Below are 24,743 nucleotides of genomic sequence, written 5' to 3' on the forward strand. Positions count from 1 at the left end.
GAAGTGTATTGGCAGTTTTGCGACATTTTGCGTGAGCAAGGAGCTGTTCATTTGGTAATCAATGATAAGGCACAATAGACGTGAGCATTTGATACTGATTGGTAGTGTGTGTTCAGTTCAAAGCACGAGTGTAAGAAATTTGCTTGCGCCCAATATGGCTGCCCACTAATTCCAAGTTGGATGTGGTGTACTACAATTTCTTAGACTAATCTACTAATTAGTTACCTTTCATAAGAGGTAACCTTGCAAATCTAGCGCTGTTAAGCTCATATGTTACATAATATATCTTAAGGCACGCTAAGTTAATTAAATTCTACTGCACGAGAAACAACTAGTTGGGCCGATGCTTATGCATAGAGAAAGTACAGTGCATAGCGCTATACCGTTAAAGTGGTGCGTCGGATACTCTTACTTCACTGTTGTGTTGTCTTGTTGTGATTAGCAATTAAAGGTGGTGTAAATGGTTATGGTCTGTTAAATGTGTAATTTGTTGTTGTAAGGCGGTTCTCTTCGGCGAGAATAAATTAAATGTAATTGGAATTTGCATGCTTTTGAATATTTAAAAGTGTAAACGTGCTAAAACTGTTGATACTGTTCTTTTAAATGGTGTTTTTGTTACATAATTGAAGTTAACTTTTCATGTAACGGTAGAATTCCGAGTCAGATTTACATTTCTCATTAAATGCGAATCTGTCCATTATACAGTGTTCTATGTTTTAAAAGATTGACGAAAATTCGTAAATATTACATATATGGAATTTTAAAAGTAATTTTTTTTCAAAATACGAGGGTAATCCCAAAAGTAAGGTCTCCTATTTGTTTATAAGTACATTGACCTGTTTATTTCTTCAATGGTTTACATCAGTTTACAGCTTGAACATTTAGCTATTTTTCGACATAATCACCATTTCTGTCGATGCATTTTTGTAGACGCTGAGGCAGTTATTGTATGCCCATGTCATACCAGCTCGCCGCTATGCTGTTCAGAAAGTTATGAACCTCTTCCTTCACTTCGTCGTCGGAGCTGAATCGCTGGGACCACAATTAACGCTGACAGGTACTGTGAGACTCTGAAAAAACTCAAACGGGCAATTCAGAACCGGAGAAGGGGAATGTTGAGCAAGGGCGTACACATTCTCCATGACAACCCTCGCCCACACATCGCTCGGCAAACCGTTGCTCTGCTGCAACAGCTTCAGTGGAACATAATCACCCACCCACACTGTAGACCTGACTTGGCGCCCAGTGACTATCATCTGTTCCCTAGGTTAAAAAAACTTTTGGCCGGAAAGCGATTCAGCTCCGACGACGAGGTGAAAGAAGGGGTTCGTAACTTTCTCAACAGCATGGCGGCGAGCTGGTACGACATGGGCATACGAAAACTGCCACAGCGTCTACAGAAATGCATCGACAGAAATGGTGATTATGTCGAAAAATAGCTAAATTTCCAAGCTGCAAACTGATGTAAACCATTGTAGAAATAAACAGGTCTATGTACTTATAAAAAAATAGAAGACATTACTTTTGAGATTACCCTCGTATCTGTGATACAAAGGCTCTAGTTTCGTCGTGCTGTCTGTCGTATTTCAAAGGTATTAAAGTTGTAAGTGGACCGAGGTTCTGATACTGATCTCAGTTACAGGAGGGAGTCTGTAAATCATTAGTGGGATATGAATGGTGCCCGACGTCGCCTCCCAAGTTGGTGGCCCCGCAGCCACCATGTAATCTGCACTGTGTCCTCCGACATTACTGTCGCAATTGAATTTAGTAAATGACGTTCAGCTCAGCTTCATCAGCTGCTAAAATCCCAGCGTGTCATTCCCTACCACTCAAATCCTCGGTTCAAAACTACGTGTTGGACTCATATTATATGAAAACAGCTACGTAAGATGGTTTGTGGAGTATAGATTTAGATATATATGAACATCACAGATGCTGCGATGCAGATATGCGCTGAAGTGACAGAACTCATGGGATACAACCTGATACCGTTTCCGACCTGCTTTGACCCGGCGTAGTGCAGCAACGCGACGTAGCGTGGGCGCAATAAGTCGCTGGAAGGCCCCTGAAGAAATATGGGACCATGCCACCTCTACAGTTGTCCAAAATTGCGAAAGTGTTGCCGGTACAGGATTCTGTATGCGAACTGACCTCTCGAATATGTCCCATTATGTGAAGGGTTCTTCACAACTACCTCTGGAGTTTCAGAATGTGACTGCATGAAAGCTTTCGTAAAAACTACACGACATGCAGAAAATAGGCCCATATCAGTGTATAGAACATCTCTCGAGTTTTTAGCTCAAATTACATGAGCTTGTCACGCGGCGAATTTCAGTACGTGCGTGCAGTTCACCGAAATCGCTACTGCTGCTTCACCGAAAGGCTAGCTTTGGATATCTGTTCACTGGGTTGCCTACCTGCAAAGCGCGAACTAACTCGACGCGACAACACCGACGATAGACTGCAATGTTGGAGCGGATGATCTGTCTCCGTGTTCCGACTCGCCAGCCCCCTCGTGGTGCGCTTGCACCTACGCCATGGCGCGTGTGACGAACTGAAACTTGTAGGTACGCTCTCTCCAGTGCCTATAGGCTAGAGGGATATATGGACCACTTAGCATTTCTCGGGTGTGCCATTAGACAGCCAAGCATAATGGGTTTTAAGTAAAGTGCAGACATCACTCCGCCATTTACTGGAACTTGAGTAATGTAACTGTCGAGTTTGTGTCGCAAATAAATTTTGTTTTTGAGTGTCGATTATGGTGAGCGGTGTAACATTCAGCATCGGTTTATACTGTTGAAGATAGGAAATAATGTCATACTTGTTTTACTATTTAAGTAGTTTGGTGCAGATTTAAGTACGAGCGGCATTCAATAAGCAATGCAACACATTTTTTCTCCGCCAATTTCGGTTGAAAAAAAGTGGTATTTGTTGTGGAAGATGGTGGAATATTCCCAGTTGAGCACCTATGGTCTCAAGAAGTTGCGACAGATGGCGGCACCATACGTAGCCTACAAAATTGTGTCTGTAACAGAGGTGAGTGCCAAGCAGAGGACCGTCAATGAATTTCCTTTGTCGAAAAACTACAGCATCGCAGATATTCAGAGGTGCTTGCTAGGTCTACGGAGACGGGGTAGTGAACAACAAAAGCACGTTGAGTTGTTGGGCGAGGCGTCTGTCATCATCGCAACAACGCCGCGCAAACCTGTCCGACCTACCGCACGCAGCTGTGATTCCTGCTATGTTGGAACGTGCGGACACTCTCATTCGAGGTGGCTGACGGTTCACAATCAACTGTACAACTGGACATCTCTCTGATGGTACAACCGACAAATCGTTCACCAGTTGGGGGTACTCAGAGGTGTGCGCACTGGGCTCCTCGCCACCTAGCTGAAGACCGTAGAGTAGTGAGTTTGGCCCAATGCAGGATGCACTTCGCGAGAAAGAGTTCGTAGATAATGAGGAGGTCATGCAGCAAGACGTTGGCTCTGACATCGACCTGTAGGGTGGTACAATGCCTCTATATAGGCCCTCCCAGTAAGGCGGTCGCATTGAATGTAGATTAAGTTGAAAAATACGGTTTTGTAGTCAAAAGAGTATTGGAATCCTGAATAAAACTAACCTGTTTTCAGAAAAATGTGTTCCATTACATACTGAACGCCCCTCATCACAATGAAATCCCACTGACTCAATCCGGTTTCTGTTTATGCCAGTCCGGAACCGCACTGTTGCTACGGTCGCAGGTTCGAATACTGCCTCGGGCATGGATGTGTGTGATGTCCTTATGTTAGTTACGTTTACGTAGTTCTAAGACTAGCGGACTGATGACCTTTGATGTTAAGTCCCATAGTGCTTAGAGGCATTTTTTTGTTTCTGCCATGTTTTAATGTGGAATGGCAATCGGGCAGTATGGGCCATACCAAAGTCAGGTGGTATGGGCCACATTCTTCGTTATTAGTGCACGATTCCAAGTTTCAAGAAGCAATCTGCTAGTGAGATAAGAGAGGACTGTTCTGAGACTGCAATGAAACAGAGGTCTGAGTTGTTTTAGAAGTACAAATAACCGAAAAGACTGCTGTCAAACGTTTTAATTTTTTACACAGCTGTACGGAATCAGCAGACGTCTGTGGGACATGAGATGTAGTTTTTCAAACCGACGTAATTTATGAGAAATTTTTTTGAAGAAAACTGGATCCAGTATGAAAGATATGAGGGCTGGATGCATGACCTTTAAGCAAACATTGAGGATCCGTTGAATTAAATTAAAAACGGTTTCTTTTGATGTTATCTTTGAAAATTAGACAAGTATTGTTAGCTAATTTGAAACGTGTAAAAGAGCCAAAGTATTATTTTCCATAGTAAAATTAACGTTTCTTCACTAAGATTGTATTTCAGTATTTTTTATTATGTAGCACATTTGATATACAAATACACTTTTTATTTAAACCACCTTTCTTAATAAAAACGTATGTTTTGTTCTGCGGTCCAGACAACCAGACACTTCTGTTACCAAGTCGAGTTGTAAGTCGTAGAAAATCTTTTCTTACTGCGCGTCGTTTTGGTTAGAAATCTTTGTCTCGACATTTACACACAACCAAATGTTCAAATAAGGGATTTATGCAGTGTTATTTATTTCAAAACGGCAGTAAGCTTTTCATATCACTTTTGGTTTAAGTGGTCCATACTAGCCGCAGTACCATTACTTATAAATAAACCCGTACGGGTCAGAGATAACGCACATCAAGAAAATATGGCGTATGTTACTATTAAATTACATTAAGACTGGTGTTTTGAAATAAGCATAGGACTATTCATTGGAACGTGTGGTGCGTCTCGATAATTTGCATTGTGACGCGACGAACGTGAATAGTAATAAACACTACTGTGACTGACTATGAAAACACAGTAAATGTTATTCGTTCGAAAAGATGTTGAACATAAATGCTTCAAACGTTATTTCACGTAACTTGCACTCTAACACCTGTGTAGTAACGCAGCCATCACCGTCATATATTTGAGTCTCAAAAATATGTTTCAGATCACTACTTTATTTAGTACTACTGTCCATTTTCAGTCTACAGCTCATTTGAGAGTGTAAAAATAGGTGTCGATACATCTTTCTTACATGTATCAACATTTATTACTAGGCATGTGCAAAGAAGCACCTATTAAAGAAAACCAGCCTGGTGGAAATTATGTCTTCCTTTGAATTTGTCGAGGCTGTGGTGGGAATAATGAGGAGATCAACCGATATTTGAAATAGCTAATTTCTGTTCATTCTAAGAAGACTGATCCAGTACACTGAGGCGACGAAAGTGATGGGATACCTGCTAATATCAAGTCGGACCTCCTTATTCCAAGAGTAGTGCAGCAACTAGACATAACATGGGCTCATCAAGTAATTAGAAGTCCCCTGCAGAAATATTGAGCTATTCTGGGTCTATAGGCGCTCATAATTGCTAAAATGTTTCCGGTGCAGGATTTCGTGCACGAACTCACCTCCCGATTATGTCCTATAAACGTTCGATTGGATTTCCGACGGGCGATCCGGATGGCCAAATCATTCTCTTCAGTTGTTCGGAATGTTCTTCAAACCAATTGCGAACAATAAGGCCCATTGACAAGGCGCACTGTAATACCTAAAAACACCATCGTTGTTTGGGAATATTAAGTCCATCAATGGCTGCAAATGGTCTCCAAATAGCTGAATGTAACCATTTCCACTCAGTTACCCAGTTCATTCCACGTTAACACAGAGCATACAATTGTGGATCCCCACCAGCTTGTAGAGGACCTCTTTGACAACTTGGGTACATGGCTTGTGGGGTCTGCGCAACAGTCGAACCCTTCCATCTGCTCTTACCAACTGAATTCGGGACTCATGCGACGAGGCTAGGGTTTTCCACTCGTCTAGGGTCCAACTGATATGGCCAGGAGCCCAGGAGATACGCTGCAGGCGATGTCGTGCTGTTACCAAAAGCACAGGCGTCGATCGTCAGCTGCCATAGCCCGTTAACACCAAATTTCGCCGCCGTGTCCTAACGGACACGTTCGTCGTCCGTCCCACAGTTATTTTATGCACTGCTTCTTGTCTCTTTGCACAGCAACGCTAAGCAAAAATTGCTGCTCTTGGTCGTTAAGTGAAGGCCGTGCATCACTGCGTTTTTCGTGGTGAGAGGTAATGATTGAAACTTGGTATTCTCAGCACACTCTTGACACTGCGGATATCGGAATTTTGAATTCCACATCGATTCCGAACTTGAATGTCTCATGCGTCTAGCACCAACTACCATTGCGCGTCCAGAACAATTCTGGTCGCACGGCCATAATCACGTCGGAAAACTTTTCACATGAATCACCTGAGTACAATCGGCGTCTGCAAATTTGCATATCACCATACCATGATTTTTGTCACCTCAGTTTCTTATCAACGTTCTGAAAAAAATAAAACATGTAACCATCTAAAGTTGAATGTATAAAGTCAAAACCGGCGACGATTGTTTTCTGTTAATAAATCAGTGCAAATCAGTGCAACCCAAACTGTGGCTACTTGCCGCTGCACCCAAAGACAGTTTTCATGACATGACAGTCACTGTTCTACAACAATGTCATTGTTTTACAAAAGGAATCACGCTGTTTATATCACTGTGAGTTGTGTGGTGGGCAAGCAGAATATTTTCTGGTTCCACATCTTTTCTGCATTAGGGGTATTCCGCCGCGGAACTCGCTCCGTCTATCCTCCATTCATCACTTCTGGCCCTGCGAGCGTGGGCTCGTTTATTTTGCAGATAGCACGGGCCGGGGCGGCGGCGGCGCGGAGGCAGTGTGTTCGACAGCCGAGCTGCGCCGTTGCGCCTCCATTACCAGTACTAGGGGCAGGGCCCTGAAGGTACACCACCAACAGCGCCTCTTTCTTCCCATCTCCACTCCTCATCATCAGTTCCAGCAGCAGCATTTCTCGGTCCATTCCGTCCAAGAGTAGTCTTACACGAGCACCATCTAGTCCGTCTCGTCCACCCTTAGCCGTTGTTTGTTTATTTTACACCAGTCTCTGATTTCGGGGATTCTTGATCTTTACAGCCACCACGGTGTGTTTCTCCCCGTTGTCTGAGGGAACCTTTGGGATCTACACAGCCCAAATGAATTAGGCGAACATGTGTATCAATGTCCGGTATGTTAAATCTACTTTGACACAGGCGGTACCTGTAGTCTTATTGCACAGCTTGAGATCTTCGCTTTCAGTGCATGCAACAACTAAAGTCGTTTGCCATCTGTCGGCTGTGCTATGCCTTACCGGTGTTTCCTCAGAAAGAAGTGAGTACCGGTGTCTCGGTGTTCTCTAGTGAGCTACACGGACGACGACGACAATCGTCATTTGTGGACGTCGTATCCAACCAAGCACGTACAATGCGAAATTTTAATGCAGTGCAGGTGGCAAGCGCAGTCTCTTTGATCCAAGGGTGATGGACTTCCCGTCGTCTTGATGCAGATGTCATTGTCTCTACATGTCTTCCGTAGATTGTGGACACGGTACGGAGAGACGCGTCTGCATACAAGGCGAGTTGAGCAAGGTCATGGAGCTTTACAAGCACAGCCCCACGTGAAGTCCGATATCCGATCGTCTCTGCCTTGCAGCTACTACCAGAGCACTAAAAAACAATCTCACAATGGCCACTGAAGCTAGTGTGTCCGATCAGATTCTAAGAAACAGGTCACGAGAAAGAAACTTACGACCCAGATGTCCTATTCGAGTCCCCCGTTTAACACGGCAACATCTCACAGCTCGCATTCAATTCTGCCGCCACCACACCAACTGGCACCTTCGTCATGGATAACTGGCTCTGAGCACTATGGGACTTAGCGTCTGAGGTCATAAGTCCCCTAGACTTAGAACTACTTAAACCGAACTAACCTACGGACATCACACACATCCATGCCCGAGGGCCGGCCGGTGTGGCCGTGTGGTTCTAAGCGCGTCAGTTTGGAACTGCGTGACCGCTATGGTCGCAGGTTCCAATCCTGCCTCGGGCATGGATGTGTGTGATGTCCTTAGGTTAGTTAGGTTTAAGTAGTTCTAAGCTCTAGGGAACTGATGACCTCAGTAGTTAAGTCCCATAGTGCTCAGAGCCATTTGAATCATGCCCGAGGCAGGATTCGAACCTGTGACCGTAGCGGTCGCGCGGTTCCAGACTTAAGTGCCTACAACCGCTCGGCCATTCCGGCCGGCTTCGTCACGGATGAAACGTGTTATTCATGAGTCAAGATATCCTTGTTGGTGTGTGGTTAACAACACCTGTCAAATGTTGTCCAGGAAGTCGACAGATTCGGTTAAGGTTCTGTGATGATGTGGAGCGGGGGGGGGGGGGGGGGCATCAGTGTTGACGGCTGCAAGGATGTTTGCTGTTGTCCACGGTCAATACATCGAACAGATGCTGTAAAACCTTTTGGTGGCTGCCGAATACGGTGGTGGTCCTGAATTCGTTCTCAAACTCGATAATTCCAGGCGACATGTGGCAGGAATCGCCAGTGATGTCTTGCAAAGCCTGGACATTGAAGTAATGGAATGGTCAGCGGTGAGCCCCGATCTAAACCCCATCGAGCACGTATGGGACATGCTTGCCACCATAGACCAACAAGAAAGCACAAAGAGGGTCGAGAATAGGAATGGATATTACTGGGTGGCTTCCGTTGACTTACACAGCATGTCACGGAGGGCCGGCCGTTGTGGCCGAGCTGTTATAGGCGCTTCAGTCTGGAACCGCGCGAGTGCTACGGTCGCAGGTTCGAATCCTAAAAACAAATGGTTCAAATGGCTCTGAGCACTATGGGACTTAACTGCTGTGGTCATCAGTCCCATAGAACTTAGAGTTCTAACCTAAGGACATCACACATATCCATGCCCAAAGCAGGATTCGAACCTGCGACCGTAGTGGTCGCGCGGTTCCAGACTGTAGCGCCTAGAACCACTCGGCCACACCGGCCTGCTTCGAATCCTACCTCGGGCATGGATGTGTGTCATGTCCTTATGTTAGTTGTGTTAAAGTAGCTCTAAGTTCTAGGGGACTGATGACAGATGTTAAGTCCCACACTGCTCAGAGCCATTTGCACCATTTTTTGTTACGTAGGCCTCAGACGGTGATAAAAGCTCCCGGAGGGCTTAAAAATTATTGAAACTCTGGAATCCCAAGGAAAAGTATCCAAGACGACGTGACGAATGATTGTTTCAATTTTTTTTTCGACACCTGTAGTACACTTCAGTGTTATTTAAGTGAACGAGGATGTAATGATGTTTTGTTATGTATGTAATTTGTAAAAGTTAAAAGTAGAATTTGGTACACACACCGTCCTCAATTAATGCTTAGTGGAGTATGGTAGACGCTCAAAGTCATGTCTCCCAGTTCTTTTGAGTAGCGTCACCTCAATCGCTTTGCTTAAATAATTTATTCTATTCTAGAAGATCCTCTTTTCGGACTTTATCAGCTTTCTTCTGTGGTAACGACGGAAAGGAGGAATCTCGATTCTGTTATTTGGGAATTTCTGTCATTTGGTCCAGTAACTACGCTGCTTCCAGTCCATATGACGGTACAGACTGACCGAAACGTGTGTTAAGTTCGATCCTGAAGGACACGAAGGTTAAACATGGGCGTGTCTTCTGTAACCTCCCTGTGACGAGTGCTGACTGATACACACGTGAATGTCCGCTTTGTATTATCCTGCCGGTGGCTACTGCAAGCGCATACCGTGGTTGGTACGCGATCGCAGTCTTATTCCTACTAGTATAGAGCAAAAAATGTCGATCATCGGCTTCTGAATTGCGAAAATGTGTTTAGAAGTTGTCGCCATGCTCCATGAACAGCTGAAATATGGACATTTTACGGTCTTGGCATCGTTAATTACTATCCGTAATCAATTTCCAAACACACGGAGTGGTAAACACCCGACCATCTGGCCGATGTCGATAACACGCCTGTGCGGTGGCGCTCAACTCCTGGGTAGCCATGTCTACCAGTGCCGGTGTAATTTTCACCAACCGTATTATGGGGACGAAAGATGCTGCTGCAAAGTTCCTGATCACCAGGCTTTGCGCCAGTGTCCGGGATTAAATTCAAAACCTCTCTGTAGTGTCTCTTGGAATGAAGAGCTGTTATTCGAGAGTGGTTGGCTGTTTTGCCGACAAGAGGTTACAGCCTCGACCTTCTCTCATCATCAAACAACACAAATAAGTTACCACACTACACGCACATTTATTATAGTTACATAAATGTAATGCCAGACGACATCTTCTTTCTCCGGTCAACTACGCCTTGACGCCATTCGATCGAAACTCAGCTTTCTTCTCCCACTGTTCCATCATCGCCGGCCGGTGTGGCCGTGCGGTTCTAGGCGCTTCAGTCTGGAACCGCGAGACCGCTGCGGTCGCAGGTTCGAATCCTGCCTCGGGCATGGATGTGTGTGAAGTCCTTAGGTTAGTTAGGTTTAAGTAGTTCTAAGTTCTAGGGGACTGATAACCACAGATGTTAAGTCCCATAGTGCTCAGAGCCATTTGAACCATTTGTTCCATCATCAAATTCTCTCATATCATAAAATATACAGTTGCCTGATATGTACACATGACGGAAGTGGACTGACCGGCCGGGGTGGCCGAGCGGTTCTAGGCGCTACACTCTGGAACCGCGCGACCGCTACGGTCCCTGGTTCGAATCCTGCCTCGGGAATCGATGTGTGTGATGTGCTTAGGTTAGCTAGGTTTAAGTAGTTCTGAGTTCTAGGGGACTGATGACCTCAGAAGTTAAGTCCATAGTGCTCAGAGCCATTTGAAGCCATTTTGAAGTGGATTGCACTGCGCAAGCTCGTATGTGTTAAGTCTGTGTAGTAATTATACAGTAACAGCATTGTCGAATACCGTATCAACCGTCCATTGTTTCTTGAATTTTTCCGAAACTCATGGTGTAACAAAAGGGTCCGTAATACCTACCCACTTCAAGTTCAGAATTAACTCTTATTATTTTCAAGTGAAAATGATTCAAAATAGTGTTTACGCTTTTCATTTGCTTATTTTACAAGTACCACTTAAAAAGAAGGTTTGGTGCCAACGTTCTCTCTCTTTCCCTCGTTTATCTTTTCGCTATTCCCCACATTCTCGATTCTTCCACAGTAGTGGAATTATTAAACGAATATAATTTAAATTCCGAAGTAAATGATTCCAATCTCAAATATTTTTCATTTCAGTTAAGAAGTATAATTGCTACATGTTCTTGAGCGACTGTTGCTGCAGCCTGTGAACGCTATCTGACGCTTGAAAAAGTGCTACCTACAGGGTGTTTCACAATTCATGTTACACAGTTATGGAGGATGTAGAGGGGACTTAGTGGATCACGTTTTAGACAGTAACCCAAGTCCGAAAACGTCGTCCAACGACGCTACAGAGCGTCAAAGTTACAGGCGCCGGCGCTGTAAATTTGTGTATATATACTGCGATTCCGTGTCGGGAGGATCTGTGAGCACTTGTTCTTCTCTGATAGTGTGAAACACATCTCATATACTGAACTAGTCCACATTGCCCATAAGGTAGATTCCATGCTTACCTGACTTTTTTCTTGTTTTGGTCCATACCACCACCTCTTGAAAGTTGCCTACCCCACAATTTTAGCAACAACAACAGGCGTACACGTATCCCACTGTGAGACGTACGGTATCAGAATTGTTTTCGCTTGTAACTTTCGACTCGTTCGTTTTCCGTACAGAGACTCTTATTGCAAATTGATACGTTTATCCTTTTCCATCAGCCTTGAAAGTTAGTAACATCATCAACCAATCACTCTGATATACATACATTTAAGGTCGCCGGCGAATTTAACTTTGACACTCTGTAATTCGTTGGATGACGTTTCTGGACATGCATTTCTGTATGAAACTTGATCTACTAAGTACTCTGTACAGCCTATAGAAGTGTATGGTGAAACACCCTGTGTGGACACGGACTGCACATTACTAGCGTACAAACTTATTTTATGCATCTAAGACAAGGAAACTCAGACTCATGAAGCGTTCGGGAAGGAAGAAAGCCAGTTGCACGCGATATCGCAGGTAAACCTCACTTCAGTGGAGACAGTAATCTGAGAAGAAATTGACAACGGGGGTTATTGCAGCTTAGTGAACGCCAAAGTTCCACCGTTGATAAATCCAAGAGAAACTCTGCAGCGCATTTAAATAACTTTTTCTTCAAACTTCGAAATAAAGCGCATAAATTGTCGCAGAGACTTGGCGAGAACGCCTACTCAGGACCGGACGATAAAGCTCTCACATTTCGGAAGGCAGGGAAGAGACGCCCGGACGCCGCAGAAACTTACGACTTCCTGTAATACCCGCGGCGCGGCCCGCCAGGCACAATATTAACTCCATAAATCCCGTATCTCACTTTCCGTACGGATACGTCAGGACCGTTCCTCTAACTGTCGATTACGCTGGATACTTCTTTTAAATTTAAATATGCTGAGTCCCTCCATGACCGTCTCGCTATTGGAGAAACTTTAGCAATAAAACTTTTAACGACTCTCCAGGTGGAAAGTGCAGCATTCGGTTTCCACTCTGACATGCGTCACGAGAATCTGGCGGACCTGTGCTGATATCTGCTGTTCCGGAGAGTAGGGCATCCCGTGGAATCTCTGCTACAGTGAATGCTATTTTCCGGTGTCATTTTAATCGAGAGAATTCGAGGATAATTGTAACATTCATGTTTGGCTCATTATACTAAGGAATTTCTTTTTTTTTTTAATATATGCGGTATTTGTGTCAAGTTGTAACACTACTGCAGCAGACAGCGGAATGAATGTTCGAAATATCGTCTACCACAACATGTAATCGGGGCCACACAACGATGCTACGTGTGATTTACATATGAAAGTCCAGTTCGTCACCTCGACTGCTAGTGATACGAGGCCGTTCGGATCCAGCACGGCGTTCCGTATTACCCTCCTGAACCCACCGATTCCATATTCTGCTAACAGTCATTGGATATCGACCAACGCGAGCAGCAATGTCGCGATACGATAAACCGCAATCGAGATAGGCTACAATCCGACCTTTGTCAAAGTCGGAAACGTGATGGTACGCATTTCTCCTCCTTACACGAGGCATCACAACAACGTTTCACCAGGTAACTCCGGACAGCTGCTGTTTGTGTATGAGAAGTCTGTTGGAAACTTTCCTCGTGTCAGCACGTTGTACGTGTCGCCACCGGCGCCAACCTTGTATGAATGCTCTGAAAAGCTAATCATTTGCATATCACATTTGTTCCTGTCGGTTAAATTTCGCGTCTGTAGCACTTCATCTTCGTGGTGTATCAATTTTAATGGCCAGTAGTGTAATATTTTCAATAGAAGCCCATGCCCGGAAAACATACTGTATCCGTTATAAGACGGTTTCAGTTCACATGTGTATCGCATCCATTTCTTCTTGAGGACTGACGCAATACAATTATTAGGTATTAACTCGAAAGGAAACGTAATGAGACATCCATTTATCATCTAAGCATATTTGTTTGTATTAACAGTAACGCATTACATGTTTACATTATTTCAAAACAAAAAGGGACCCAGCATACTGTACGTACAGAACGTAATATTTATGTGTTAATACAAATAAATGTCATTAAATACTGAAATGTAAGCCCCGGAAGGCTTTCCATGAAGTACAACGAAACGGGGCGTAAAATATCGTCCACTTGCCGCTGCGCAGTAAGGGTCCCGCAAATGACAACCAAAAAGGGACCTGTTATGAAATGAAGTTGCACTCCAGACCATCACTGGCGGCGGGTCACAGTCAGACTGGTATCCTACCGCTATCTGGGGCGTCTCAAGATATCTTCCCTGATCATCGGTACTCACTTCGAAGAGCGACTCATCACTGAAGACAATTCTTTCTACGCAAATCAATGAGATTCTAGGCCGGACGTGCTCGATGCCATTGCAAACGGGCTTGTTGGTGTAAAGAGGTCATTAGTGAAGCTTCCTGACAGATTGAAACTATGTGGCGCACCGAGACTCGAACTAGGGACCTTTGCCTTTCTCGGGCAAGTACACTACCATCTGAACTACCCAAGCACGACTCACAACTCGCCCTCACAGCTTTAATTCCGCCGGTACCTCATCTTCTACCTTCCAAACTTCACAGAAGCTCTCCTGCAAACCTTGCAGAACTAACACTCCTGGAAGAAAAGGAATTGCAGAGACACGGCTTAGCCACAGCCCGTGTGAGTTTTCGAAATGAAATTTTCACTCTGCAGCGGAGTGTGCGCTGATATGGAACTACCGCGTGCGACTGCTACGGTCGCAGGTTCGAATCCTGCCTCGGGCATGGATGTGTGTGATGTCCTTCGGTTCGTTAGGTTTAAGTAGTTCCAAGTTCTAGGGGACTGATGACCACAGCTGTTAAGTCCCATAGTGCTCAGAGCCATTTGAACCATTTTTTTGGAACTACCGCTGGGGGTCAATAGTATTCGACGCAAGGACGCCGGCATCTAAGACCACTCTTCTGTGAGCCGCGTGTTTATGCTCATCGAAGCACCAGTTGCACGTCGGATCGCTGATGACGAATCTGGGGCGCTGTGTACCTCTCTGACGACTGCTTGGTCCCCTCGTTCTGTCGTCTCTAGACGTCGTTCGCTTCCTTCTTGACGCTGTGCTCGGCCATGGTTCCCCATGTCGGGGAATAAAGAGTCTTACGCCATCTGTTGGTGTTGTGTTGAGACTGTAGATTGTGCTGCCCTCTGCAGCGGATATATAACTTCTTCACTGTAAATGGACATTGTGAAAACTGAGCCGTGTTCCGGCTTCCGTTGGTACTGTTTTAGGTTTCCATCCTCTGTTGGAGGCCAGACTGTATCGTTTAGTTGACATGGTTGCGGTTGTTTCTCTTCTTCTTCTTCTTCTTCTGTCGACTGGCGCCACTTGGTTTCGCAAGAGTTGCCTGTACGCTAGTGGCAGCAGCGGCGTTATAGATATTTAGTAACTGTGGCCCTATCTTTGGGGTGACATCGTTTGTTTTCCGTGACGTGAGTGAGTGAGCAGTTCGGTTTGGGGCACAGGAAGAGTCAGGTCCGCACACGCCGTGACCGCTGGCGGCGCGCATGGACTGCCGGATCGAAGGGCTGTGGCCACGAGGGTGCACGACCTCGTCGAAACCGGACCCTGCAAGTTTTAAGTTGAGTGCATTTCAATTCGAGTAGACATACCTCCAGCATTGTGAAATCTCGCGATTCTCCAGTGACGTTGGTTAGTGTTGCTGCTCGTAGTGTCTACATCTACATCTACATTTATACTCCGCAAGCCACCCAACAGTGTGTGGCGGAGGGCACTTGACGTGCCACTGTCATTACCTCCTTTTCCTGTTCCAGTCGCGTATGGTTCGCGGGAAGAACGACTGTCTGAAAGCCTCCGTGCGCGCTCTAATCTCTCTAATTTTACATTCGTGATCTCCTCGGGAGGTATAAGTAGGGGGAAGTAATATATTCGATATCTCATCCAGAAACGCACCCTATCGAAACCTGGCGAGCAAGCTACACCGCGATGCAGAGCGCCTCTCTTGCAGAGTCTGCCACTTGAGTTTGTTAAACATCTCCGTAACGCTATCACGGTTACCAAATAACCCTGTGACGAAACGCGCCGCTCTTCTTTGGATCTTCTCTATCTCCACCGTCAACCCGATCTGGTACGGATCCCACACTGATGCGCAATACTCAAGTATAGGTCGAACGAGTGTTTTGTAAGCCACCTCCTTTGTTGATGGACTACATTTTCTAAGGACTCTCCCAATGAATCTCAACCTGGTACCCGCCTTACCAACAATTAATTTTATATCATCATTCCACTTCAAATCGTTCCGCACGCATACTCCCAGATATTTTACAGAAGTAACTGCTACCAGTGTTTGTTCTGCTATCATATAATCATACAATAAAGGATCCTTCTTTCTATGTATTCGCAATACATTACATTTGTCTATGTTAAGGGTCAAAAAAATGGTTCAAATGGCTCTGAGCACTATGGGACTCAACAGCTTAGGTCATAAGTCCCCTAGAACTTAGAACTACTTAAACTTAACTAACCTAAGGACATCACACACACCCATGCCCGAGGCAGGATTCGAACCTGCGACCGTAGCAGTCCCGCGGGTTAAGGGTCAGTTGCCACTCCCTGCACCAAGTGTCTATCCCCTGCAGATCTTCCTGCATTTCGCTACAATTTTCTAATGCTGCAACTTCTCTGTATATTACAGCATCATCCGCGAAAAGTCGCATGGAACTTCCGACACTATCTTCTAGGTCATTCCACTGTCGCTGAGGCAAAGAGCAGAGAGTGGAGTGCTTGGGGAAGGCGGATCTCATTAGCTTTCCTGGGCTTCTAATTACTATTTACTACCTGCATCTTGTTACAATTTTATGTTCAACCAGCGGTATTTTCCTGCCTGGTGGCCGCTTACGCCTCAGTTACCTGCCCTGGGGGTTAGTGTAACGGGAGTGTACGTTTCCTCGCCTTGCCGCCGCTATTCGGTGAGGCGTGTAAGTTTGACAGCTTTCTTGGTTGTAGGTTGGTTGGCGATTCTTCTACCTTGGTGGTAGTGATTCCTTTCTTGTTCCAGGCGTTCTTAGCACAGTACTCTGCGGGTGGAGTCCAGACCACTGGTTCCAGCTTTGGCTGCTCAAAATGGTTCAAATGGCTCTGAGCACAATGGAACTTAACTTCTGAGGTCATCAGTCCCCTAGAACTACTTAAACCCAACTAACCTAAGGACATCATACACATCCATGCCCAAGGCAGGATTCGAAAGAAGCGCTCGGCTGCACCGGCCGGCCTACATCTTTGCATTTGGTTTATTGGACGTCAGATAGCTTCAGCAAGATTATCATTAGTCACTCGTTAGACTGTCACTAGTCTGAGTTACCATCTTGTGGTGTGAATGCAATTCTTGTCTGCCTTTCTCATGGCTCGCTTTTGGCCTGACCTACTCAGAGGCAGATTCCTGGAGCACCGTCTGTGAATGGCCCTAGTGTTTTTTATTGTGTTGTTATTTTAATATTGTATTAGCAACTTACCATCATTTGTCTCACCTGTTTGGTGATCAGTTGCTTGTCCTTTTCAGTTAACCTTTGTTATTATATTTCCTGTTTTATTGTATGTTGTTAAACTTTTTTAATAATTGCCATTCTTGGCGTTAAAGGCCTTCAGCCGTGACTACGGTTACTTGCCTTAAAATTCTAATTGCGACCACATTGCTTTGTTTTCAAAACATTCTTTGCTGTGTCTATATGTTATGTATGTTGTTAATTTTTTTTAGTAATTGCCATTCTTGACGTTTAAGGCATTCACCCGTGAAACAATTATTAATTACTGCCATTATTTTAATTTGTAGTTGATTTTAAATAAATTATGTGTGATTAAAAGAAAAGCCAACCAATAATAACTGATTACGGAGCCGCCCACAATCGTAACCGAATCCTGCCTTCCTTGACTATCAGGTTTCAAAACTGAATGTGTATGAGCAGAGGTTTTACCGGGTCATTCCTTGATATCACTAGTGTGTAGCAACACCCCAATCTTGCAAATATCGTCGAAGAGTGGCATCGTTCCTCTTCAAATGTCGAGCGATTCGCCGATTGCTCAAACGAACTTCTTTGCGCACAACTTCACACCCTTTCTCAAATGCTGACATCTGCGTATATTGTAAGCGTAGGCTTCTGCAATCATTGTCAAAGTCTTCTGAATCTGTGACCGCACTCTGAACGAGTAAAACTTAAAGATGTTTCAGACGCTATTGGAAGTGGCCTTCATCATGGTGTATCTTTTTTTTTTTTTTTTTTTTTTGCAAAAAACATAAATTACACTATGAGGAACGTCACGTGCGATACTGGCCGAAACGTCGGAAGTCTTAAACATTGAGAATGCGGTCACAGACCGAGAAGAATTTTGTTAAATGTAAATGTCGTGTGACTGGGGCCTCCCGTCGGGTAGACCGTTCGCCTGGTGCAAGTCTTTCGATTTGACGCCACTTCGGCGACTTGCGCGTCGATAGGGATGAAATGATGATGATTAGGACAACACAACACCCAGTCCCTGAGCGGAGAAAATCTCCGACCCAGCCGGCAACTGAACCCTTAGGATTGACATTCTGTTGCGCTGACCACTCAGCTGCCGGGGGCGGACAAGAATTTTATTGACCTCCGTATATTGTTCACGTGCCTGTGGGATGCATAATTACAGTGCAGCCGAGTACACGGAATGAAATATACAAAGACTTTATGCCCAGGTATCGACAGGTCCCCTGTTTACTAACCTAGCCAGCTGCGCGGTGAAATCGCGCTGCAGCGTCACACGTTCATCCATCGGCCGCCATAATTTACAATTTTGCTTTTTCCGTCGATAATTGTTTGAATATCAATTTGTGACCAATGTCCATAACTCCTTCGTTGTGTGCCATTATCTTTTTTTTCCTAAAGTGTAACTTCATGGGCCTGTATTGGTTTATGGCCTACTATATTCGTAACGCATGGAAAAAAGCTACGTTAAAAATGTGGATGAAATAACGGACTACACCATTTTATCTAGATCTATTAGCATCAAGCTTTTTCTTGGGTAACAATAGCCATCTTTTCCCGTAGCTTCCTGAAGACCACCTTTGTTTAAATATTTATTTCGGTATCAGTTACCTTTAAAACTTAAGCTTTTTTTTTTCTCCTTTTCACCGTTCGATCGTCGTTGAATTGAATCTTGAAAGTCACTCTACAGATAAAGTTATTTAATAGAAACAATTTCGATTCGTTAGTAGTACTGTTAGAATTATCCACCATTTGTGGGAGTCGGGCCACTATTTTTGTTGGTAGTTTTCGCGGCGCGTGCTCCATGAGTAACTTATACGAGTGAGGTAGGTTTATCAGGCGTATTGCATACGTGTACAAAATTTCCAAGTACACCTTAAGGCCGAGATTATTTTTAGTTGCCTGTGAATCTTCTGTGTTGTACAGTCGTGGTCTATGAAATTTTTCGTTTGTGATGTTTCCTCGGACGGACCCGATTCCGCTGAGACACCAAGACTCAGCATAACCAGGAGCACTACTGAAGATGTCCAGCGTACATCATGACGACACGGCTGGAGGAATTAAGTTTGACGGACACGACCATATAAAGCGGAAGATTCACGAGCAACTAGGACAGCAACGGTGAAAACCTTCATCGTAGGATGAAATTATTTTTCCTGAAACAGTTTATCTGTGGATTGGTTCACTTTCAAGTCTCGGCAGGAAGTTGATCAAGCTGTGACATGGAGAAAAAAATGAGAGATGATAGGTAACTGAAGCCGAAAAAAAGGATTTCCAGGAAATAAATTTCAAATTTCTCTTTGTTTCGGTACAATTACCCAACACTGCCCCGATCCTGAAAATTACATATAGAAAGTAAAGTTATCAATTTGGTAGATTTCCTTTCACACAAAGATTCAACATCTTATTAAGGAAATGATAATGCGATGTATGTAGTTCGCTTTAACAGGGGACGTTCATGAAAAAGAACACTTTAATTGAAAGATGCACCAAATCCACAATTTAGAAATATACGGCAATGAAATTTTGTACCATGCTGATAAGTTTCTTGGATTATATGTATTTCACTTTCTTATGTAATTTAAAAATTTTATTTCAAAAAGTAATATATGTTCCTTTTACTGGGAAACTATTCAAGAGATTTGTAAAAAATTTTCTCTCTTTAACCTCTTTGCATTTTATAAACTTTTCTGATGAAGTTTTTTGAATATATCGAATAGGAGAATTTTAATAACTCTCTGGTTGTAATTCTGTAGGTATAATATAAAATTGATGCAAAATTCAGCCGCGGGGGATTAGCCGAGCGGTCTAAGGCGCTGCAGTCACGGACTGTGCGGCTGGTCCCGGCGGAGGTTCGAGTCCTCCCTCGGGCATGGGTGTGTGCGTTTGTGTTTGTCCTTAGCATAATTTGGGTTAACTAGTGTGTAAGCTTAGGGACTGATGACCTGAGCAGTTAAGTCCCATAAGATTTCACACACTTTTTTTTTCCAAGATTCAAAGCACTTTATTCCATCTTCCAGTTCACACTCAGAATTTCAAAATTTACTCTTGAGTCAAAATTTACTCTTGAGACAACATTTTTATTGGGTATATAGAAATAATTGCACAAAATTTCATAATTCTTGCTTTCATACATTCTGAGAAAAAGGTACATTAACTCTGAAAAACAAAATTTTCAGGAAATGCAATTTAAAGTTCAGTCTAACGTTTCTCATGTCATCCAGAGAGCCCCATATTTGTTCTCAGGGTCCACTACCCCTACAAGCTCCTCTTCTGGTTTCTTGTTTTCCGCCTTCTTTCGTTTACCAGGTCTTCAAATGACTTTTCAACTGCACAGAGGCACTGTATATCTATTTCTCATTGCTGGTTTCTTTCTGTTTCACGTGTCTTGCATTCACTAACGTCTGAAAACGAGTTTATCTAGTTTTCTATACATTGTTTGTGATCGAATACTTGCGTAATTCTCCGTCAGTAGCACAAAGAAAAACAAGAATTTCTTCTTCATGAACAATGCAGTAGGCTTGTTACTGTTCCTAAGATACGGAAGGGTAGCACTCGTTTCACACTAGTTACTGCAAATGTGACGTCATTTTGACATCACGCTCAATATCGCGATTACATGATCGGCTACCGACCTTCATTAGTGTTCGATACGGGCCTCTCACAAGACTTCATGCACACCTATAGGAGACTTCGGAAAACAGGTCACTTTTGGAATGATTTCTTATAATTATTACTGTAATTAAATGTCAGGTAATGATTTATCGACGGTTAATGGCATCATATAAGAGTGTTCTCTCAGGAGTGAGTTGTTATCGTCAATAATTTACAAATTAAGCATGAAACACGATCTAATTCTAATTTGCAATATGTCGTTTCAAGGTAACGGATCATTGAAAATTTATCACGAACACGTCACCATTATCGTTAAGTGTCAATTAATAACGCATCAACGACATCAGCCTTCGAGAGAGCCTATGTTGGCGAAGAAAGGAGGCAAATATCACAAGACTAAGTGCTAGTGTACATTAAAAGTTGATGACATTTTACACACACAGACCCCGATGAAAGAAACAGAAAGATCTAGTCCCACAATCATCGGTACTTACGACTCAAGTATGATACGTTGCAGTGCACAAAAATTCATCAAACGATCATTTTATTGTTCATATGTTACTGTCATGTGTTTGTGTAACGTTATTCTGTTAAATAAAGTTTTGGAAAAGAAAGTGTTTTGAATAACGTCGTGGTTTCTAGTGTTGTGAGCTGTGGGTTCGCATCTCGCTAAATGCAATTTTTTTGTGACGTCATAATAACGTAACCTCTGCATGAAGTGTTGTGAAGGCAGTGTTACTCGATACGGAACAGATTCACACATAATCTATAAAATAAAAAGAGTATATCACAGCCTTCTAGATGCATCCCATGCAGTATTACTTGAAAGCAATCCACGGAATCGTTGTTCACCGAGCTAACACTGAAGTATTGTTTCAAAAAGTGGTTTTGACTGGAAGCTCGCATCACAGATTTAATTATTTTTGAGGCACTTCGGATGCAATTTCATCATTGAAACTCTGAGAACTTTACTGTGTCGTCCGAACAAGACACAGTCAGGGCAAAAGCACCGCAGGCGAAAAGATGCGAGGTGGTGCCAGTGCCGTAGAGACTCACCACTTGCGCGAGTTCCACCAGTGCTGACGATGAAGATATCTAATTCGCCTCGACCAGTTGCCGGCCGTGTACAATCCGCCAATTACCGGACGACAACAGACAAAAAAGAGAAGCGCAGCTCTCGCCCACTTGGTTATATATCTACATCTACATCTACATCTACATTTATACTCCGGAAGCCACCCAACGGTGTGTGGCGGAGGACACTTTACGTGCCACTGTCATTACCTCCCTTTCCTGTTCCAGTCGCGTATGGTTCGCGGGAAGAACGACTGCCGGGAAGCCTCCGTGCTCGCTCGAATCTCTCTAATTTTACATTCGTGATCTCCTCGGGAGCTATAAGTAGGGGGAAGCAATATATTTGATACCTCATCCAGAAACGCACCCTCTCGAAATCTGGACAGCAAGCTACACCGCGATGCAGAGCGCCTCTCTTGCAGAGTCTGCCACGTGAGTTTGCTAACGATATCACGCGTACCAAATATCCCTGTGACGAAACGCGCCGCTCTTCTTTGGATCTTCTCTATCTCCTCTATCAATCCGACCTGGTACGTATCCCACACTGATGAACAATACTGAAGTATGGGTCGAACGAGTGTTTTGTAAGCCACCTACTTTGTTGATGGACTACATTTTCTAAGGACTCTCCCAATAAATCTCAACCTGGCACCCGCCTTACGAACAATTAGATAGGGAACGTTGTTTAGTGAACTTTTAGAAGTGAACAGAGAATTGTTGTAAATTGGATTTGCTATGTACTGTGAAGTTTCAAAAATGGTTCAAATGGCTCTGAGCACTATGAGACTTAACTACTGAGGTCATCAGTGCCCTAGAACTTAGAACTACTTAAACCTAACTAACCTAAGGACATCACACCCATCCATGCCCGAGGCAGGATTCGAACCTGAGACGACAGCGGTCGCGCGGCTCCAGACTGTAGCGCCTAGAACCGCTCGTCCACCCAGGCCGGCGCTGTGTTTAGGTGCGATTATTTGCACTTAGGCATTGAGGGCTTTTGTGCATTATATTACATGCAGTGTTACAGACTTCATTTTTCCACAAGTGACGAAGATAAGTGAACCTTTTTAGCTCATTTAAATTGAAAGCTAAAATTTTTGGTCAATTTCATGAACGTCCCCCGTTAAAGGCACGTAGGAGAGAATGTGTCTGCACGAAGAAATTAAAAATGAACGGAGGTACTTACGGGCTGCTGCGGCGTTGGTGATGGTGACCCAGAAGTCTATGGTCTTCTCCGGGCCGAGTTCCTCGTAGTCCCACTTCTTCTTGACGCGGACGGCGCCATTGGGCTCGACGGTGACCCAGGGGTTCTCGTCGCGGATCTTGAAGGTCTCGCGCTCCGTCTCCTTCTCCAGCTGGAAGACGACGCGGCCCTCGGTCTCGCCGTCTGCCTCTGTGAACTCTATCCTCTTGGTGGGCCGCACGGCGCGCGTCACGCGGCGCTTGGTGATGCGGTGCACGCTCGGCACGAGGTCAGCCACTTCTTCCGGGTCGGGGCCGGGTTCGAACTCTTTCTCGATGTCGTCGATGTGTTGTTCTTCCTCAGATATCGCCAGGAGCTCTCGATCCTGCTGGACCGGGGGCGGCACGTTGAACTGGAGGAAGACGCGCGCCGGCTCGACCGCACTGCGGCTGGGGGAGCGCAGGTCGTGCGCCTCGACGACGATCTCGTAGTCGGTGTCCTCCTGCGGCGGGTCGCCGGCCAGCAGCAGCTCGCCCGTCTGCGGCACGATCACGACCAGCCGGCTGGGCGCGCCCAGGGAGAAGACGACGCGGTCGCCGTCGGCGTCCGCGGCCGAGACCTTGCCCACGGTGCGGAAGCGGCCCGGCGGCGGCACCCAGCCCACGTCGACGGGGAAGCGGTACTCCGTGCTGGAGAAGACGGGGCCGTTGTCGTTCTCGTCGAGCACGCGCACGCGCAGCGTGGTGATGGCGCGCTCCAGCCCCAGGGCGTCCTCCGCCTCGACGGTGAGCTCGTAGTCGGCCTGCTGCTCGCGGTCCAGCGGCCAGGCGGTGACGAGCGCGGCGCTGGAGCCGTTGTCCGCCTCCAGGCGGAAGGCGCCGCCGGGGTCGCCGACGAGCAGCCGGTAGAGAAGCGGGCCGCCGCGCCAGCCGGCCGCCGGCTCCAGCGTCGCCACGTGCGTGCCCGCGGGCGCGTTCTCCGCCACCGTGGCCGGGTCGCGGCGCTCCTCGAAGCGCAGCATGTCGCGCCGGTCCAGCACGGCCACTTCCAGCGTCCGGTTCACGGCTCCGTCCTCCAGCACGGCGAGCGTGACGTTCCGGCCGAGCAGCGGGCGCAAGTCCGCCGTGGTCATGAGTATGCCGCCGGGCACCAGGGCGAAGAAGTCGGAGAAGCCGGTGTCGAGCAGCCGGTAGCTGTGGCCCTTCGGGAACTGGCGTAGGTCGAAGCCGGGGCGAGTGTCGTGCGCCAGCACGGCCACGTTGCGGCGCCGCGGCGGAGTCCTGGTCCGCGTGGAGGCGACGGCGGGCGCCGCGCACGCGCACCACAGCAGCACCGCCGCCACCACCAGCCGAGTCCCGGGCATCGCCACACGCCTGCAGGCACACGAGCACACCTTCACCTAGAATTCAGAAACAGTCTTAATCGCATTTCAGTATTTTAAACATAGCTGCGCAACAGCAACGGTTCCACGTAATGAGACTAAAAACAGCCGACCAGTTGCAGTGGATAAAGAAATCTTTACCTAGGTTTCGGCAGATTTAAATCTGTCTTCTTCAGAAGGCGGCAATTTTACATAAATATGGAATGATGTATCATCGTCGTTTTTACAAATATCTGCATAGATCCATTAGTCCAATTAAAATATAGCCCTGAAAATAGGGTTTGTCATGTAGATAAAAATTACTACATGGATGTAGCAGAGCTCACAAGCGACTACGACGATGATACATCATTCCATATTTATGTAAAATTGCCGCCTTCTGAAGAAGACAGATTTAA

The 24,743-nt window shown here is 45.4% G+C and overlaps 1 protein-coding gene across 1 annotated transcript in view; it reads right to left on the reverse strand.

Moving 5' to 3' along the window:
* Positions 1 to 24,327, reverse strand: part of LOC126088436 (neural-cadherin-like) — a 71,825-nt gene extending 47,498 nt beyond the window's left edge. Inside the window, exon 1 of the mRNA XM_049906579.1 lies at positions 22,968 to 24,327. Within this exon, the coding sequence (XP_049762536.1) occupies positions 22,968 to 24,327 (1,360 nt within the window). The remainder of the gene's footprint in view (positions 1 to 22,967) is intronic.
* Positions 24,328 to 24,743: the final 416 nt, after the last annotated feature.

The sequence above is a fragment of the Schistocerca cancellata genome, chromosome 6 (assembly GCF_023864275.1).
Source record: "Schistocerca cancellata isolate TAMUIC-IGC-003103 chromosome 6, iqSchCanc2.1, whole genome shotgun sequence".
Taxonomy (NCBI): Eukaryota; Metazoa; Arthropoda; class Insecta; order Orthoptera; family Acrididae; genus Schistocerca; species Schistocerca cancellata.